This window comes from Daldinia caldariorum (genome assembly GCF_022478825.1).
Source record: "Daldinia caldariorum strain CBS 122874 unplaced genomic scaffold F4812scaffold_1, whole genome shotgun sequence".
In the NCBI taxonomy this organism is placed as follows: Eukaryota; Fungi; Ascomycota; class Sordariomycetes; order Xylariales; family Hypoxylaceae; genus Daldinia; species Daldinia caldariorum.
In genome coordinates, this window is record NW_025953037.1 from 2,123,766 (window position 1) to 2,144,225 (window position 20,460).

General features: G+C 47.7%; 4 protein-coding genes across 4 annotated transcripts; 1 reads left to right on the plus strand and 3 right to left on the minus strand.

Annotated features, from left to right (window-relative positions):
- Positions 1–62: 62 nt before the first annotated feature.
- F4812DRAFT_410017 (putative type III polyketide synthase) lies at positions 63–2,511 on the minus strand. The gene is made up of 3 exons (XM_047932496.1): positions 2,326–2,511; positions 1,660–2,266; positions 63–1,603 (listed from the first exon to the last, which is right to left on the minus strand). The coding sequence occupies exons 2-3, from the start codon at positions 1,788–1,790 to the stop codon at positions 367–369; spliced, it is 1,368 nt and encodes a 455-aa protein (XP_047795050.1). The 5' UTR covers positions 1,791–2,266; positions 2,326–2,511; the 3' UTR covers positions 63–366.
- Positions 2,512–3,996: 1,485 nt separating this feature from the next.
- F4812DRAFT_23018 (bacterial luciferase-like protein) lies at positions 3,997–5,462 on the minus strand. Its single transcript, XM_047930521.1, has one exon. The coding sequence runs from the start codon at positions 5,341–5,343 to the stop codon at positions 4,237–4,239; it is 1,107 nt and encodes a 368-aa protein (XP_047795051.1). The 5' UTR covers positions 5,344–5,462; the 3' UTR covers positions 3,997–4,236.
- Positions 5,463–7,548: 2,086 nt separating this feature from the next.
- Positions 7,549–9,594, plus strand: F4812DRAFT_23035 (glycoside hydrolase family 16 protein). The gene has a single exon (XM_047930523.1). The coding sequence runs from the start codon at positions 8,077–8,079 to the stop codon at positions 9,094–9,096; it is 1,020 nt and encodes a 339-aa protein (XP_047795052.1). The 5' UTR covers positions 7,549–8,076; the 3' UTR covers positions 9,097–9,594.
- A 599-nt stretch (positions 9,595–10,193) lies between these two features.
- On the minus strand, positions 10,194–12,474 carry F4812DRAFT_449106 (fungal-specific transcription factor domain-containing protein; the record flags this gene model as incomplete). Its single annotated transcript, XM_047935937.1, has 2 exons — positions 10,194–12,003; positions 12,152–12,474. 2 exons carry the CDS (start codon positions 12,472–12,474, stop codon positions 10,194–10,196), a joined length of 2,133 nt encoding a protein of 710 aa, XP_047795053.1.
- Positions 12,475–20,460: the final 7,986 nt, after the last annotated feature.

The following is a 20,460-nucleotide window of genomic DNA, read 5'->3' on the forward strand; positions in this document are numbered from 1 at the left end:
AAGAAGAGGCCCTTGAAGTGTCCCCACCATTGATTTGAGAACCATATCAGTTGTCATACCACATTTGTATTTCACTTATTTGCTGGCCCAGACCAATTATATATATCTCTCTCAAAGCATTCATTTTTAGAATTGTTTACACTTCCATCGTATTTACTTATTACATATATACGTGATAATATTCTTTCTAAGATTAAATCCATCAGAGGTATTTCAGATCATCTGCTTCCGCTTTCTATAGTGAATCACTTCATAGGACGTAGCCCGTAAGCAACTTTTTCAAGTGGTAAAAGTGGCGTCTTGGGCGTACATCAAATATGGCATGGGTATAAGTAATGGCACATGCAACCCCGCGGCTTAATGTCTTCAATCCAATTCGACGCTGGCAATTGCTTCTCTCACGAACATATCTTCCCCAAGCGTAGGCTTTGGTTCGGCTTGGATATTCGCGGAACCAGGTGTGCCGGGAATTGACTCCCGGGACTCAATGCTTACCCAGTCAGCTTCCTCGTCGGCCTCGCTTCTACTAGCCTCACTGTCTGTCTCGGGTCCGATATCAGTTCCGCGATATCTCATATTGCGCTTAAGCATGCACATCTCAATGGCTATTCCCGGACCGAAGGCGCACCCTACCACGTACTCCCGAACCCGGCCACCGGGGGCCAGTGCATCCATGTCCTTACTCCTTAGGCGGTCCATCACGCTGAAAATAGTTGCTGAGCTCGAGTTTCCGTGGTTCATGTATCGGTCATAACTCGCGCGCATATGCTCTGGAGAGATACCCATCGCTGTTTCGGCGCCCGTTAAAATTGTGAGGCCACCTGGATGCATGGCCCAATCAAAATCCGATGCCTCTTTGCATTCAGCAGGGAGACCAGAAATATTTTCCAACAAATCGGCAAAACTAGGGCGTAGTATCTCGGTTGCTAGCTTCGGAACTCGAGGTGAGAGCACAACCTTCCAACCAACCGGGTCTACGTCGAAGCCAAGATCACCTTCCGTCCCGGGAATGATTTTGTGTTCCCACCCTAGTAACTTGTAGATTGGTTCGGCTGCTAGCTGTCCGATTCCGTTACTGAGGACCAAGGCGGACGCACAATCCGAAAATAAGCAAGCTCCAATACGCGTTTCTTGGAGCTCTTCAATGCTGTTCAGCTCGCTGCGAACCATTGTGGTACTCACTTCAAGAGCAACGCATAGAATCCTGGCAGGCTTCCGCCTCATCGCGTGGCCCAAAGCCAAGTTGGCAGCAGTGCGTAGTACTGCTAACCCACCTGCACAACCAACTCCGTGTAGCAAAACCTTCTCTACCTGGTGCGTAATGCCCAAACCCTTGGCTACAAAATGGTCAAATCCGGGGTTAGCACTATCAGTGCACGTTGTAGAGACTATATGAGTAATCTGGGACAGATCGACTCCAGCTTCTAGAATTGCTTTTCTAGACGCCTCAATCGCAAGTGGAACACCATCTGACATGAAAATTCTGTGAAGTTCTGCTATCGATGGCGCTTCCGGTTTGTTCACTGAAGGGTGATCCGAGGTACCAATAGATGAGCGCGTGTCGATACCCGTGTATTTATTTATTGAAAGCACTTTTTGCATGCTTTAGTGACATTCTTATTAGTACATGTCAACGTCTGGTTCTGGAGGAAGACTTACGCAGGAGAATCAGGATAGTATTTAGTTGCGATTTTGTTAACCTCGTCTGACTTAAGAGAATATGGAGGGTATTGTGCCCCCAAGCCGATGATAGAGAGGCCCATCTCTCCGAACGAGTTTGACGATGCCATTGCCTTGGCTCTTAGTCGTGTGCGGACTTCTCTTTTTTGATGAGGTGTTAGATTCTATCTTAATATAGAACCAGCAGTGTAATCAGCTATATAGTAATGGGAAAACGTAAGTCAAGATTCTAGTCTCAGTAACGTTTGTCAACACAGTAACGCTAAACGATAAGTGGTGTATAATGGAATATAGCAACGAAGCTCGTGTAAGTTATTCCTAATTGGATTAAGCTAAAGAAGATAAGCAGCCAATAGCAATAGAAAAGAGAGTGAGACGCCAAGAAATTTAAACAGAAACGCCACAGGTATGCCGTAAATACTACGTAGATGACGGGGTTAAAATAAGAAGGGGGAAAAAGGAAGGAAAGTTGGATGAGCCGATCACTCGGTAAGTCCTGGTAAGAGAACTTTAAAGCGTCTGGTGTTTTGTCGGACAGAACAACCCGAGGCACAATTAAAAGGTAACTTAGGTACCTCCTAGGTGCCTAGGTAGTATGAGGTTAGGTACCTCATAGGTTACTAGGTAGGGTTCAGGGCCATTTACTTTAGGTATAACGCCCGAAGTTGAAACAATCATGACACACCTGGGGCAGGTGAGATAGCAGATGGTAACAACGAGGCAGCATGACAACAAAGCAAGCAGCAGTCCGGGTAAGTACCTAACTTAGGCTACCTTTTTTTCTTTTAATTATCTGGGCCTACCCCTACCTGCATATGTTGAGGACTAGTGTGGCCGTTAGTGTATCCCAGCTCTTGAACCTCGGTGGAAAGAGCAAGAATTTTGAGGTTGCTACGAGATAACAGGTAGGTAATATGTTGATACAGGTACAACGTCTGCAAGTGGGATAGCTAGCTAGACGATATCCCAAGATAACCTATTTTGGACCCGCATCTCGCGAATCGCGCTCCCCGTCCGTACATAACCGCTAAGTCACATAGAGGTACCTAAGGTATGACATATGCCTGTCCCTGTGCCATATGTGGTGTACTTGCATCAAATTCCCAACGGAATCTTCACAACCTCGGCTTAGAAAAGGAATACATACAATCTGCACCAACTTCATCATATAAGAAATCATGAATCATCATTAACGCCCAAAAGTGTTGTGGCATTTACATGCTGTAGGTCAGATTCCCATGCTGGTGGAATGTTCCAAAAATACAATTACAGAACTACTTGGCGCTAACAAAACAGGGCTTTAAGCCATCGCTTAGGGGCCTAGACTAATACCTAGCCTAGCTGGCCTAGACAGCCAGGACAGCTACCTGAGGTAGTACAAGACTTATGCAGGGGGTGGGTAATCCATTAAGGCTCGCACAAATGACATTTTCACATGCATCGTTCAAATGCACGTGCGTCATTGCCCCCTTCCGAAGCTTGAGATTGAGATCAGAATTCAGGAACGATCGGCTTTAAGGATATGTAGGTACAAGTACCTTACTATAGTATCTGTTAGCCTACCATTTAGGTCCATTCATAGTACGGATTAGAAGGCATTTAGAAAAAAGAAAGAAAAAACATATTCCAAGCTCATCACTACCACACCTCAATAATTATCACAATCAAGAAGCAAAATTCATCCCTAACAATGATACTAGCCAAACTACCATTTGCCGTACATATACTTGTCGAGACACCGGCAGCCCTATCATTTATATTCGGCCCAGAAAAACAACTACCCGGCTGTGACACCGCCGCAAAGCTCATCTTGCGCCAATACGGCGGTTTGTTATTATCAACTAACCTCATCTGCCTCGTTATCCTTTCTGGCCCTACTTATCCCGCTCATACGACACGCCTACTCGCAGCTGCGCTTGGGACATATCATATTTGGCCATGCTATCGAGCTTATGTTCGCATGAGACGAAATATAGAAGCACAGAGTAAAGAAAAGCCCGTCTTAGGCGGTCCGCCGTTGCACTTAACCATCCACCTAGCTTGCTTAGGCATGTTTATATCGACTTGTATCTTTTAAATCGGCCGATGGTCGGTGCGAACGCGATTTAAGTCTATAGAACAAGTACCATCCTCAACCAGCGCTGTCTCATGACGAAAACCCTCAACAAACCCAGGATCCCGAGGCAGAACTCGCAGACATTGGTTACCTAAGTCCCGAACCCGTGATGAGGCGCATAATGTCGGAATTCTTCGTACCACTCATTACGTATAATCTGCCTTGGTGGTTAACTATGAACTTTCCAAAACCCCTGTCTTGGTCGAAGCAGCTGATTGTCTGGTCCTGACCTCGGCTTACATTTTGAAGAACCGCGTTCGAGCTCAGGTAAAGGGCGACTAGGCCAACCTTTGTCCCCAGAATCCCCTAAGCGCATGTTTCTCACATATTGCTTGGTCCTCTTAAGATTTTACTGTAATTGCAGCACACGGCTTCGGGGATGGATTACAGCAATAATCATGATATATGTGTTATCGTTATATTCAAGTATTTTACAATCTTCATTTAGCCCCGTTGGCGCTGTTCTCCCTTCCCTTCAGTACTTCCCGTACCTTAGGTAGTATGTACCGTCCGTAGTCGATTGCATCATTCAGGTTATCGTAACCTCGGATGGAGATTAAATCGGCACCCAAGTCAACGTAGTCAAGGAGCGAGTCAACTATCGTCTGCACGGACCCTACGAGCGCCGTCGACGCGCCCCGCGCGTTCGTCGCCGTCACAGTCGGGTACCACAGCGCGCGGTCCTGCACCTCACCGCGCTTCGCGATTTCGAGAAGCCGCTGCGAACCGACGTTCTGCGGCTGGGCTTTGGTAGGCGCGAAATTGCCGCTGTTGCCCGAGGCCTGGTTGGCGTTCAGCGCGTCGAGTATGCGGTGCGCCTTGGCCCACGCCAGCTCTTCCGTCTCGGCCACGATGGGCCGGAACGTAACCCAGATGCGCGGCTTGTCCGTGCGGCCCACCTTCTCGGCCTCGGCGTAGATGCGGTCGATCTGCTCCTTGGTCTCCTTGAGCGGCTCGCCCCAGAGCCCGAAGATGTCGGCCAGGCTTCCGCCGATGCGGTACGCCTCGTCCGACGAACCCCCGACGGAGATGGGGATGCTGGTCCCGTTTACGGGGCGCACTTTGTTGCTGAACCCCTTGAACTGGTAGTACTTCCCGTCCCAGTCGAAGGGATCCGCGGATTGCCATGCGCGCTTCAGGATCTTGATGTACTCTTCAAGTCGAGCGTAGCGCTCATCCTTGTTCAGGAAGTCTCCCTCCCTCGCCTGGTCGACGTCACTGCCGCCGGCAATGAAGTGCACCACAGCCCGGCCCCGGCTGAGCTGATCTAGGGTAGCTAGCGCCTTGGCCGCTACCGTGGGGTACAATGTGTTTGGGCGGAGCGCAATGATGATTTTGAGGTTCTTAGTCACGGCGGCGATGGTAGCGCCGGTGGTAAAAGGGTCATAGTACGACGAGTCGTACGGGACAAGAGTATAGTTGAACTCGTAATCATCTAGGTTCCGGGCATACCGGGCCAAGAAGTCTGGGTCGATGGACGGGTTTGGGAGCGGGTTAAGCTCCGTAGACGGGTTCGGAAACGTCAAGCTGATGAATTCTGTAGGCATCTTGAATTTCCTTTTTGATTATTTACCCGGATCTTCCAGTAAACCCAAAGATCAGATAATAATGTTACTACCTAAGGTATCTTAGGAAATATCTATGAGTCTGGTTGTTTATAAGGATTTCGTTAATATAAGCGATTCCCCTCCCCCAATGACGACAACTCGTACAGAATCACGCAATGGCACTTAGGCCGGTGCCGGCCAGTTATACTCCTCACCTTAACCCCGACTTTATATACTACCTACCTACGTATAGCGGGCGTCAAGAGCCTTATTATCATCGGTCGGTTTTGATTTATAATCATCGTATGGCCAGGCCGATGAATTTGGTTAGAGGCGTGAATGTTTTGATAGACTGCATCAGATTGATATCGTAATATATTCTATTGATTTGTTCAGTTATTATTAGATAGAAGCTCAGGGTGCCTGATCAGCTGAATGTAACACATGCGAAAAGTGTTTCTCTAACTATGATATTTTAATCGAGATGTTAACTCTTCTTATAAGTCGTGTATAAGGGGTAAAATGAACCATCTCAACTGATAAACTAACTTAACTCACATGATATATAACCACGCATGGTAATAACTAAAAATTAGAGAAGGATTATTGAGTAGAGATATTGTTGAGTCTATGGTTAGGATTGAAGCTAAGGAATAATGATACTTCTTTCGTATTCAGAAGCATCGTTTCGGTAGCAGCAACGGGGGCACTCGAGGCAAGTAAGAATCACAAGAATACCTGGTACCTGGCAGGTGAATTTTTGAGATGAACGGGTAAGGATTTGAAAACGGGCGATTATAGAATAACTAATAAGTTTTATTAAGATAAATCCTTCATATGATATACATACCTGTTATAGGATGATCAGCCATCACACGGCACAACCGAAAGAAATTGGCTGGGTGAGCATACATTATAAACCTGATAGAACTTATATCCAGATGAGTCGGAGTATATAACATTCGACCTCAATTTGATGTAATAGCCAATGTAAATTAATAAACAGCACCATGAGATCCATTAGCAGGATCGCCAAGCGCCCGCAGTGATATTCCCCCAGTCCCATGACTGACTTCCCTCTCGTCCAATTGATACGGACATTTACATAGGAGGTAGTCTATGGGGTTAACCTAGATCTGAGGATACCTTTAGTATTGCCCCTGAAATACGGTCACAACAAGCGGGGTCCCCAGCATCAGCATAGATCGCCAGATATCATCCTTGGCTGCCCTACCGGATGGTGGCCATACCTTAGGTACGTACCTATCTAAACCTCTTACCGAGATCCTCGCCTTTTAATAGATCAATTGGACTGGCAGACTGACTACCTCTTTAGAGCCCGCAGCCTAAAATAGTCCAACTAGGACCTTGTTAGACTCGCAATTGGACGTCCTCTTTTGGATTTCAGGCATTTTTTTTTTCTGCTTCCGTAATGAGAAGAGACTCTCTTCCTAGCGCCTGGACCCTTAGTAATTCAGACCCCTTCGTCGTCGTTTAGTAATGTTTTCTTAGAGGAATTTCCATCACTTGTAGGCATAAAAGTCCAACGACGTTTTCCACTCGCTATCATAGGACAATGTTTTCTACCTGTTAGTTCGCTGTCAGACAGTGCCCGTGATGGATGTCGTATACGGAGTGACGAGTGTCAGAGCGGGCTAATATGTAATATATTGTAGATGATCTAGTAACACCTAGCCTTCTCACCTTCTTCGAGGGAGATGGCTACTCTTTATATAGAGGATATATCCTTTGTAGTAGTATCCACATATTCACATATCCCTGACATTTGCAGTAAAAGATGTTTGGAGATGGCATGATGCAGCAGGTCGTGGCCTTTTATAAGTGACACTATTTTGCTTGATGTATGTAAACTCGTCTAGCCCTCCGCACATAAACGCGGCGGGTATCTCAACTAGTAGGTGTCTAGGATGCAAGATACAGCAGCTGATCTACGCTTTGAAAAAGAGACAGGGGTAAGGATGGTTATTCTCTGAAACGAGCAGCTGAACGCACAAGTAAGCCTCCATGTAGCCTTTAGTATGATGAGTACCTAGGCCAGGTGCCTCTATACAACGCACCTCTATTCTACCCCATTCCATTCGTCATTCAATATACCTCGTATTACATAAAACCCCCTCCATGCGGCCCCTAAGCGGTTGCGACTAAACACGGGCGCCGCGTGACATTTCGAAGCCAGACATCATCGTCCGCAAAAAGTGAACGAATCTAAACTGACCGCTGCGGCCGCTTTACGAGCTATTTCTAGTGTGCCGGCGTTAGCTCCATTATTCGCGGCTGGTGGCCTTCAACTGACTCGCGTCCTGCTTCATTCAGTTCCTCGAGCCTCTAGGGCGCAAAAAAACGCATATGTCATAAGCTAGAGCGGGGGAAAAGGGGAGGAAAGCTCATAAGTCGTAGAATTCAGTTGCTGATGTCGTAGTCGGGCGAGTCAGTTCGGGTTAGTGTGTAGGTAGGTATCGTCCGCCTTTCGAAAAGAACTGTCTCGATCTAATTTCTCCGAACCAAGTATCCCGGGCCCTAACAGACGTCACTAATATTTCATATCATGTCCTGGATTTAACAGCAATGCCGTCGTAGACCCAGAAGCGGATTGGAGGTATATAGAAGAGCCTCGGGATGGCCGGCCAAGTGATTTTGTCATCATGCTCGAGCATTCCTCACCACAACACTGAGCATTCCTATACCAATTAAATATACCCTCTATCAGGAGTCATGATATTACTCTCGCAGACCCCCCTCTGGACAGCCGTCCTCACGGCGCTGTCCTTCCTAATACCCGAGCCTGCCGCGGCCCAGACCCCCGCCAGCCCGGCCCTGTGCCAGTGCTACCTCATCAACGGGTCGTCGCCGCAGTACTTCGCGAACCACAAGTTCTTCGACTTCCGGGACATCGCGAACCCGCGGGAACCCGCGCCCATCAACGACCGGAACGCGTCGACCAACGCCCCCGTCACGCACCCCTACTTCACCAGCCCCAACTTCACCACCACCTGGTCGATCCAGAACTGGGTCGACACGCGCGGCCCCCTCTACAACACGTACTCCAAGAACGAGGTCTACATCGGGCGCAACGCGGACGTGGGCAACGCGTCCTCGCGCACCGCCCTGACCTTGCGCACCTACCGCCACCGGCCCGGCAACTTCCAGTCCTCGGCCGAGGTCCAGTCCGTCTCCCCCGACTACCGGTTCCTGTCCGTGCGCATGCACTCGCGCACGCGGGGCGCGCCCGGCGCCGTCGCCGCCATGTTCACGTACCGGGGCGGCGGCGCGGGGGCCGACGACGTCCAGGAGGCGGACATGGAGATCCGGACGTCGGACCCGAACAACAAGATCCACTACACGAACCAGCCGTCGACGGCGCGCGGGGTGCCGCGGCCGAACGCGACGCGCGAGGTCACCATCCCGGGGACCTGGACGTCGTGGCGGACGCACCGGTACGACTGGACGCCGGGGCTGAGCACGTGGTACGTGGACGGGCAGCCGGTGGCCTCGAACGCGTTCCAGGCGCCCGTGGACCCGGCCACGCTCCTCTTCAACGTCTGGTCCAACGGCGGCAGCTGGAGCGGCGCCATGCCCCCCGGCCAGAGCGCCCAGATGCAGATCCAGTGGATCGAGCTCATCTACAACAACACCGCCGAGCCCCCGCGCTTCGCCCGCTGCGCCAAAGTCTGCAGCCTCGACCTCGGCACCGAACCCGGCGTGCCCTCGCTCGTCGGCAGCTCCGGCCCCTAAAATCGTTACGACATGACAAGGCAATTCTTCCCGGGAATAGTGTATTTCCTCCTTTTTCTCTCCTCGCTTCCCTTGGTTTCGGCCTATAGGCAGGCATACTTTTTTTAAGGTTTTGAGGATTCTTCTTTTTTTTTTTTCCCTTCTTTTTTTTCAAGTATATAATTTGGCTGATAATTGAAATTGTGACACGTATATACCAACTTACCTACCTTGCTTACCCGATGTGCCTCGATGTGCCAAATATGTACCTAAGCGACAAGCTTGGCATATGCCGTTGGTGACTAGATTGAAATGTTAACATAATAACTCCGAAAGAGGTAAAAGTGTAACAAGACCACAAGAGGTGTTTTTTACTCGTGTTCCAATTAATAAAAACTGCTCGTTTTTTGACCAAATGACTTGCTTGTGCTGTGTGATCGAAACTCAATTAGCGAATTCTTCTTTATGCGGCTCAAATTTCATTTATCTAATAAACGTCAGAGTAAACCACGAGTAGTGAAGAGCAAGGAAGCTTACCACGGCGAGTATACAGTACCATGCCTCAACTCAACAGGGAGGATAAGATGAACAAGTTCAATTGATTGCTCGCTGCTACATAACAGTCTTCCCAAAACCATGCGTCCATCGTCCATTCATTTATTCATCCATCCATCCATCCATCCAAACTCGCAAATGCATTGTGCTTCTCCATGGAAGACATCGCCCCCGACCCAGTCGCTCAACATGATTTGTGACGCAAGGTATCCAGCAGGTAACGACACCATCGAACGGTATCCAGCAAATGTAAAGCAGATGATCTCTAGATAGGGTATCAGAGACGACAAGATACAAAACATCAGAAGAAGAAATAAAGACGTAAGATGCCAAAACCCATCCCCAAGATATGGTCCGTACTCCATTGTATACCTAATATACAATGGAGTTATCTACGGATCCGGTTAGTCGTCAGATTTCGTGCCTATGGCGTGACCTTGCCTCATCCCAGTCTTTTCTATACCTACATCATTTGCAATACCCCATTCTACCATGACACCAAACAAAAGAAAGAAAAAAGCTAAAAGATCGAAAATGGGATAAGAATTGACCGCGTGGCTTCGTCAGTCGCCCATATGAGCCATCCCGGCCATTGGGGCAAACGTATCATAATCCTCATCGCTGCTGTCTATTTGGCTCTCGGGACTCTGGATATTACTGATGTCGGCACTGGCCATGCTGCTATATTGCTCTCCCAAGGCACCGCTCATACCCATGGAAAAGAGACTCTGACGCCTGCCGATTTCAAATTCGATAGCACTTCCGCTACGGCTCAACTCCGGTTTCTCCGGAAGTTGCTTCAACAATCCGGTCGATATATCGAGCATACCCATCGCAAATTCGGTCAGGCCTTTGGATTCTCCAGGTTTACTGCTAACGCTTAGTGTCCAACGGTACTCTCCAAGTCTACGTCGATACCAGTCAGCCTCTTCGCGGCCCGGAGATGTAGCCCATAAAAGGGACCCAAACGTGCCGATTAAAGCAAAGTTGGTCTTCGAGGCAAAGTACCAGAAGGATCGGAGATGTTGCGGCGTCAGTCGATTAACGAAGTCCATAGCTGATATCAGACGGGCTTTTGCAGCACTCCGGCAAATATGTTGGACGTAAGGGTCAACGGCCTGCGAATCTGTTTCCAGAGACCGAATAATCCGGCGGTGGAGCGTGATCTCCGTCGCGAAGTAGGCCAGGTGCAAATATCCGATGCTCGACAGCCGGGTGGGTGCGACGGCGGGCGCGACAGAACCTGATTGGAAGGAAGAATCCATACGGATTACACTGGGGAGTGCGGCGTACCACTCTTTAAGCTTAAGCTGAATGGGTTTCGCCAGACCCAGAACAAGGTGAGTACCTTGTGGTCCAGCATCGGTAACGCTCTGCATAGCCTCGAGCGTATAAAACGTCTCGAGGATCTCGGCTAGCACCTGAGTGAGATAAACCATTTGAACAAACAATGTCCGACCCCTTTCGATATCCATCTTTTCCTCCTGATTCTGCTCGTCTAATTCTTCATTTGGGAAATCGTTTGGCGTCAAAGGCTGCACAACCCAGTTAGAGCTAAAGATGTGTGATGGCCGTCCGTGGACCAGAGCTCCCCATTTATCTTGCATGTACAAAGCCCAAGCAAGTCTTTTCCTAAGTCCCTTCTCCCAAGGCGGAATCTTCCAATGCGTGCAATCTAGGTGAAGGCCGAGTTCTTGAGCAATCGCCACGATTTGAGCGGTCGGGGCCCATTGGTCGCCTTCGGGTCGTTGCGAGAGCAAAAGTCCGGCCTGTACGGTCGATAGCTTTGGGCGCCACATAGCATCCGCCAAGGAAGATCGTATTAGCCTCTCGAGCTCTCGCACATTGGGTCGCTGGGATTTGGATAGCTCTTCGGAATAATCCCACCAGTTGATGGCAAGGATGTAAACAGCAGCGAGCAACGGCGGCGAGAATTCCCGGTAGTTTCGAGCGTATTTCTCGTAGAAGACATTCTTCTGGAGGATAGGAAATGCGGGATGAACAACTTCGAAATAAAGATCAATCAGTTTGCGGCCGTAAGGAGCCACAAGTCGTTGAATTTCGTCGACATCTTCGTATTGATGCTCGTGACCAGGGGTCGCGCTATCGGGTAACATCAAAAAAGTATCGTGATCGCTAACTTTCCTAAGAGTACCTCGAGCGAGAAGGCTCTCATCTTGAGGATCAAATGGAGAAAGGTTGATCAAGGACGGCTCAAAGTCAGTGGTAGGGCCTATGTACTGACTATACCGGTCATCTTGAAGACCAAGCGTGCGCTTGAGAAGAGTTGGACCACCAAAATTAGCCATCTCTTCGATTAAAGAAGTGCTAGCAGTTGTGCTTGACAAGCTAGCTTGACGCTGCCGCTGTCTTCTGTTATCAGACCTGCCAGGGGAACTACATTGACCAATCGTATGTCAGCGATTTTTTCCTCTTCTTTGCGTCAGTCGACCACGCTGCAAGGTGATAACGTAAGGTTGGGGGGGTTCAGCGAATGAAAAGAATATCGGTGAGCACTCACCCTCTCTTCCCCTCGGTCGAGTCACGCGCTAGCTTTCTTTTACGAGGCTGGGGGCTCTGGTTTAAAGAACATAAAATCCCCCGGACTTGGCAAGATACGCAGCCGTCGTCGTCATCTCCAATAACGCACTTGAGACGCCTTCTCAGACAAGATTCACAAGGCGTTGAGTTTCCACTTACAGCTGAATCCGAATCGGTTGAATCATTACCGTTCATATTATTAAAAGACGCGTCGATACTATAATGGCGACTAGAAAATAGTTGAGAAGGTTTAGGCGCAATGGCAATGGGAGCCGTCCTAGGAACGGTGCCAAGGTTGGACATGACTGAAAATATTAGGCGCGTTACACACAAACGCCGCTATCTCCTGCTTGGCTGAGGTCGGCCTCGCCGTGTCACTATCGGGGCCCGCCTGGATATCCAATGACGGAGAGAGGGGAGGGGGGGGATGTGCTAGGGTAGCCGAATACCCAGAGTCCGTGGTAAATGCTGAAGAGAGAAGAGGCAGGGTCTGCTGCCACAGTACAAGTACAACCCGGAATCGTACCTAGGTAGGTACCTAGTTAGCGAGGAACGCTGATCTCTGCAGACAAACTCCCCACTGTCTCCCAGGAAAAGCCTCTTTGAAGTATTCGTGATAAGGGGATAAGGGAGAGCTTGGGGGTAGATAAGGCTGTTAGTGGCACGGGAAGCGTCAAAGCGACGCAGATTAAGCCCACGTGAGTTCCCGCCTGCTTCAGGTAATCCGGCACCAGTGTGGTGGGATCTGGTTTATCGACGGAATGAGAGACCGGGGAAATCAGAGATACCTTAAGGCTGGGACCTATCGGTTTCTAGTAAATAATCGTTAGATACAAGGCGGCATGCAGTTCCAAATGGCCGTTCCAAATGGCGCATGCAACTTCGTGATTCTTCCGGTCAAGGGACGGGGGGGTGGCCTAGAATCTGCAAGGCCGCCGTGCGATAGGTCAGACCGATGACTGGTATGATGATAGGATAAGTATGATGATATAATTGCTCCGGGTGCCGAAGCTGTGTGATACTAGGTAATGATGGACGCGAGTATCAAATAAGCTTGGCTTATTTTCGTCATTGAAGAACCGGTTAAGGTAAGCTGATAGGAGGAAAAGAAGGGAGAAGGGGGGAAGAGTGTATCTACGAGAGATCGAATGAAGTAATTAGGTAGAGACAGACACCATGAACAAATACATGACCAAATACATGTACATGGACATGGACATATGGACCGTGGATCATGGACCATGGATCATAGAGACCATATAATGCCGGCCGGCAAGATGCAGCGAAGATCAGACTAGGTAGGTGGACATGAAGGGCGAAGATGATGATAAGTTGTACAAGGGCAGGGCGGGTCGGACAAACGTTAGTTAAAGAAGACGGCCTTGCAGATTGTAACTAGCCCTTGTTATTGGGGATGTTTTCTTCTAGATCTTATTTAGGATCTCGTTCCTTATTCCGAGCGCGGTAGAAGGGAAGAGTGGAAATGGATCGGAGTCGCGTGCCCTTTTTTTTTCTCTCTCTTTTTTGGCTTTTTCCTTTTTCTCCCCCAAAAAATAACGCCAAACTTAATTCATTCAATTCTTAATATATCCAAGTAAACTTACAGAAAAAGGTATGGGGTTCATGTTCATAGATAGTATGGTTCAGAAACTCTAGGTTCAAGGGAAAAACAAGGTAAGTAAGTGAGTGACTTGTCATTAGGCTTGGGAACGAAAACAAACGGGCGAATTATAATGGAGCAATTGATAACCAAGAGATAATCTTATCTTTGATCGAATGACAGAAAATAAATCGTAATAATGAGAGTTTTGGGAAACGCTTCGACGAAGTTAGATCAGAGCCTGTACCTTACCCGTGCTAGCTTGTGCAAGGTATACGGTACTCGGATGACACTTGAATGCAAGAGAGACAGCCTCAACTGAGGCGAGGCGGTAGCTTACGTAGGTACCTAGGTGATAGAGGGGTATCGTAGCTGCGGTATGACAAAGCCCACATGGGGATACATTAGCTTTGAAATCCAGGGTACTATTAATGTACAGGGTACTTATGCACACTGATCTAATCTGTGCCTCTAAGTTAAGAAGAAAAAAAAAAACCATAAATTAGGGGAATTTCAGGGACAGGCCAAAGCCTGCTCAGATTTCACTACGATTACCAAATAGAAAAGATGTCTTTGGTGGAATACAAGCTAGCTGTCCTAATATATTTAACGTAATCGTTCGACTACGCCAAGCCGTTGCAGGGTTTGTTGGATAAGAAGGACAACCGACAAGTGGGACAATATGGGAATTTAGGGATTGGCAATGGGTAACCTTATTTTTTTTTTTTTTTCCTTTCCTTTTCGATTTCGGCCATGACGAGAGGTGCCATGTAAGTGCAAAGCGGGCGTGTGTCTGTGTGTTTGTGTTGTTTGTGTCCATGTGTATGCCGCAGCTAAAAACTCCGTCCCGATCGGAGACTCTTTTATTACAAATCCAGGAAGTGCTTCAGTTAGTTCCATATACAAAAAGGAAGAAAAGTATCGTTTATCTTTCAACTATATTTTTATCTAATACCTAGGTAGGTAGGCAAATTATGTATTGTGGTATAAGAGATTCTATGCAGCTGTAGTGGGGTAAATATTATCATAGATAATGCCCCTCTATTCATACAACTTATACGGCTATACTTATTTAAGGTACCTAGGGTATATAATAGACAAATAATCTTCCTTTTTTTCTTTGATGAGGTCAACCAATTTAGTAAAACCCATGCCACAAATTTCTACAGCGGTAAGATTGTGACACAGCATCAAATAAAAACAAGAACTCTTAACGCCTATACGCAGCCAAGATTTACATGCGTATGTTGTCCTCTTTTTTTTTTTTTTTTCCTTGTCTCTGTTCCCACTCATCACGAGCTTCTATCGGCTGCAAGTCAGCAAGCATTCGTTTCCGGAGGATTCGGCTGCATTATCGGACAAAGCCAATGAAGCCTAATGTTAGCGTCTGACAGGCATGAATGCAATTATGTCACCGTCTTGGGCCTAATAAGGCATGGCGCTTTCTTGGAACGTCACCGCATCGTCGGTAAAAGGAACGAGAAGAGTAGAGGAAGAGGGAAAGGGACGAAAGAAACTAGAAAATGACTTATCTCTAAACATCCCTACTGCTACATAGGTAGTATGGTATGTATGCAAACCATCCCTAAACCATCCCTTGATCTGCCTCACAGCCCTGGACTTTTATCCCCCACGATCCACTCACTATCAGCCACCATCTTTATTTATCTTCCGCCTATGATCTTTCTCCCCGCGTATCAATCAACCTAGTTCAACCCAAGCTCGACCCAAGCTTAACCCTATCTAACCTATCTCCGGCCGCGGGGCATATATCTGAACATATGATATACAATACATACCTCCTAGTTAGGTATACCATATAATAGTATACGATTATATACAGTATGTATGAGGGTGTAGGTATTGCGTCCGCCGTGCATAACACCCATAGTATCGTGTATAACAAGAACAGGTAAAGACAGGGTTCGACCTAAAAAAGTGTCGTCTCCATAACCCCTGCATCACCGTCGAGATACTAGACCCTTCTGCGTTGTCTCGTGCGTGATGCGCTGTTAGTACATACATAGATATACGCATGTACTACATAGGTTAGGTATGTATGTACGACGTACGTCGTGGTGAAATATGTAGAGACATTTTATCCTCAACCCATGTCCGCAGAGCCTCTTGGCGCTCAGGTACGTGATGCTGGTGGGGAATCGGAAAAGCCTCAAGCCTAGGTTAATATTGCTTTTTTTTTTCTTTTTCTTGGTGCTGCAGGTATGGTAGGTATCTCAGGTAGATATGTCGAATTACATACCTATATCGAGTTAATAAGGAGGCTCACATGTGCGACAATGCCACAACTACCACGGCTCCGAGTCATGAGTCGATGCAAGACGGGTCGGTTTCCAATATCAGCAACCCATGGGAATGTCTACCGGTCCGTCATTTCCGCATTGGCAACGGCGAACCTTCTACATCGGTAAAAGTCCTCAGGATGATTTATCATCTTTGTACATACGCATGTGTCCACCATCGCGCCACGACAAAACTCTGATGGTTATGTTCGTGGGGTGCATATGGGCGTTGGCAGCGTTGGCTGCCGTCAGCCTATAAGGGTCGAATCAGCTCCCGTCTCCAAATCATCAGACGTCGTCACTTTACCACGCCAATTTGCCCTGCCTCCTCCCCCCAATTCGACAGCGCGACCGTTGCCGAAATCTCTACGGAACGACGGCCGGGCCCATCTCTTGGATTCCTTGGCCTTCTCGGCAATCAGATATCGGGATGAGATGTCAATCTCTTAGTCCCATGCACGCTGATGAAAATCACAAGAACCCTAAACCGAACGGATGGTTTTTCAACCGGTTTATGACAGAGAGGAAATTGTCGATGACGAATGAGGGTATGATCCAACGGCCCATCTGAATCTTGAATTAATAATCATAAGTAAGTACCTTTAGGAGACTTCCATTGCATCAACTACCTATGACTATGTAGGCTAATAAGTGAATCCTATTAAGGTTCACTCATTCTCTTATCATGGATAGTTCCGTTGGATATTACCAATAGGGCTTAACTTATTTTAACACATCGTTACTATAAGGTAGTATTGCAGACTAACGAAATGAGTAAGTGGCGATAAAGGAGATAGGCTGAGGTTGAGAGAAATAAAGTCTCATCTCTTCTAGAGCGTGAAATGTTGCAATATGAAAGATTTGCAATCTGATTGGCCAAAATCGCTTCTGTTATTATAAGTCTTTAGCATCAACTTGCTAAAGTGAACTGAAACTCTTCTACAGCAACTACTAGGATTTAAACATACAGCCTTCAATATCATTATTTTTAACTAGCCTAGGGATTAGTCTCATGACACTGTCTCCCACAGTAACATCTTCACATAGTGTTGTTTCTAAGATATGAGTTAGTGTCATGTCGTCTAGAGAAGCACTAATAAGTAATGAGTTAATAGCACAGGTAAATACCATAGATATTACCTTAATTAAGAGAAGCTTTTAAAGTAACTGAGAAGTACTTGACAATAGAATTATGGCAGCCCCAACTAGCTTGAGTAGCCAATTCAATGCTTCAGGACACGTAAAGAGTCAATCCAAAACCCCTTCAAGTTACCATTACCTAAATGTATTGCATGTTATGATAGAAATCGGAAGTATGTATCTCTATCATTTCCTGTAATCTTCAAGAGCTCATTCTCATTTCGAAAGAGCTCGAGTAAACCCAACTTTCTCTTTAATGGCGTCCCAATTCGGCCGGCCTATCTTTTGCTCGCATCTTCTCATGGGAGTAGAGTTCGTTCCACTGCCAATCCCTTCTGCCACGAGTATTGACTAGTATTATATTAGTTTTTTAGTTCTCAGGGAGCATCTCACTCTAGGCATACGATACTGACAACTACCTAACCAAATCCTGCTATGAAACGCCTTCTATATCCAAAAGCGTAGCCGATCAATTTATATGATTTATGGCGTGAATACTTGTGTAGTATTGAACTTTTTACATCCCCGAGGTCATGTACACTAGGTATTGTACCTGCCTTAGGTTAGGTAGGTATTCGTTTCGCTGGGTTTGCGATCCCCTATCTTGTCGTCCACGGCTACAGACTTCCTAAAAGGCAAACCGAAGTGCTACTAGGCAGTGAACAAAACACTTACGAGAGAGCAATGGTTCAGGGCGTAGCTACCGTCCATAAAGCCAATCACTTAGGGGTAATCAATCTTAACAACTCCTTAGCCAGCTAGCTGGGTTATATTATGTATTGTACAATATTTGGTATCCTTGCTACAGGCGCACTTAGAACAACTCATGTTGAATAGACCATAGGTAATACAGAATCCCCATATCCGACAGTATATGGGAGAGTTACATAGCAAGCCTTGAACCGCTCCTCAGATGTAGAAGCCCCATGCTCCTTATACATGATGTGCAGAATGAACAACTCATTATTAAACACGATGGATGACCCCCTATCTTATCCCCATCTAACACACACACAAACGCCGGGGAAATAGTATTACCAATTATAATTCACTTTTGATGAATCGTCTCGTTAATCTAAGGTGAAAATAATATCTTCGCGCTTCCGTTCCCAACCAGCTTGAACTCAAACGCCTCCCAATGATATCATGATACCACATCAGTCCTGACTTGCGCTAAGATCCATGCTCTTGTCCCAGAGATTCCGCAGTATACCTGCGACGCCGTCATCCTCCTCATCAACGTAACTAGACCCGCTCATTCGTTCGTGGAGTCTTTCTTCGTCGCCCTCGAAGCCAGAATTCGCCCCGTTCACGCGTATTAATGCCCCCTGCGACGGCGTTGCGGGTCTCGACTTTGCCTTATCAGTAAGACTCTGACTTAAGCCAAGACGGTTTGCACCACCTATACCCGACGTTCTCTTTCCGTTTGCAGTTCCGTTGCTTCCATTCTGATTGGGTATATGCTGGCTCTTATTTGCGTTGGGAAGATGCGATAGCCTTGCTATCGAACGCGCGATCGGATTCTGATACCGCCTAACAACAAGGTACTCCATGCCCGTGCGCTCAAGTAACTTACTCATGCGCGGGTCTCGGTTGTCGTAGCTATAGCCGCTAGTCAGGGGACCTACGCCTACGCCCACTCCGACACCGCCGACCGGTTGCGCCGGTTCGATAGATGAGCTCGCCCTTTGAAGGTTTAGTTTTTGCTGCGTTCGCGACTTTTCCGCCGGCGCAGGTCTGTAACCCGTCTTTCTTGTCCGAGGAGCTAATGCGCTGTCGGTCTCGTCGTCGCTTATCGAGATTCGGTAGTTTTCGTTCAGATTTCCAAGTGACTGAGGTCGTCGTACAGCCTCAGAACGGTGGCCTGGATTTCGCGTCGACGGATAGAAACCTCCGTTCTCGATATTAGGACCGGATCCAGGACCAGATCCGTTAACGAATCGAGAAATGAGCTCTTCCTGCCCACTCCCAACTACAGCGGTATTTTTGGGTGTCCCGTACGGACTCAATTGGCCATGGCTGAGCTGGGACTCAGGCGAGCCCGACGAATGGCGCACCGATACGGTTTCAGTGGACATTTGGGGAGGAGCGCTAGAAGAAGGCGTACGTTGTAGTAGTCGGGAAGTTAAGTATTGATTATGCTGAGCAGTTTCGCGACGTGGCGGCGACTCCTTCTTACCAACTGACGTATCTTCGTGAGGGGTTTGAGGTCGGGAATTATCACGGCTCTGTGGCGCCTTTCCTTCGGTACTAACAACTGAGCCGCGTCTTGACAGATAGGGCGAGGCGGATGCGCTCGCATCAACCCACTCGTCTTCTTGGTCACTACCGAGGTCGAAGTGGACCTGGCTTTTTGCGCCTTTTAGCTTATTGACGTCTTTGTGCGACGGAGATCGCTTGAGAGCCGTAGTAGATTTGGGTCGCTTTCCGATTTCGACATGCGAACGGTTGCGCTTCAAACTCGACTGCGAGGGGTTCTTTTTAAGGTTGGAGGGTGAGGAGTCGCGCTGTATTTTAGCGTCTGAGTTGGAGCGACAGTGTGATTGGGTAGCCGCAGGCGCGCGCTCAGGAGAGGGGGAAGGTGGCCGTCGTGTTAATTTAGAAGTGGATGACGTGTGATGTTTTTGTAAGGCTTTAGACGAGGCCACGCGAGGATGAAATCGACCAGTGGCTCCTCCACCTACAACATGTTTTTGGGGTTTGGATTTGTAGTGTTGTTGGTGCGATGTATGGTCGCTAACTTGAGAATCGCTGTCATGGCGGTTGGCAGGCGGCCGTTTTGATTGGGGGGCATTTGCGGCAGAATTGTCATTATCCTTAGCCATAGTACAATGTAATTTTCTTATTCGCGCCTATGAACAGATTCCGTCTGTCAGCCAGAGCAGTTCAGCTGCCCAAGTGGGCGTGGGTGCGTCCGTCGGTGTACAAGCCAGGCAGCTGGGGGGGGGAGGGGTGTCCGGGTATCAGATCTCGGAAGGTCTGTTATTTTTGGTGGATATTATGGCTTGAACTTGAAAGGTATGGTCGTACACAGGTTGAATACAACGCAAGGCGCGCAGTTTGTATGGAGGATTTGTATGATAGATTAATGGATGTACCGTCGGTATGTCAATATGTACTGTCGCACTGGATTTGATTGTACTGTGAGCCCTGGTTTTTGGTTTGACGAAAAAAAAAAATGTCGGCGGAAGAATGGAAGGATGTGTGGCTTGATCAAGCAAGTCTCAGACCTTTCTTTTGGCTAGGCTG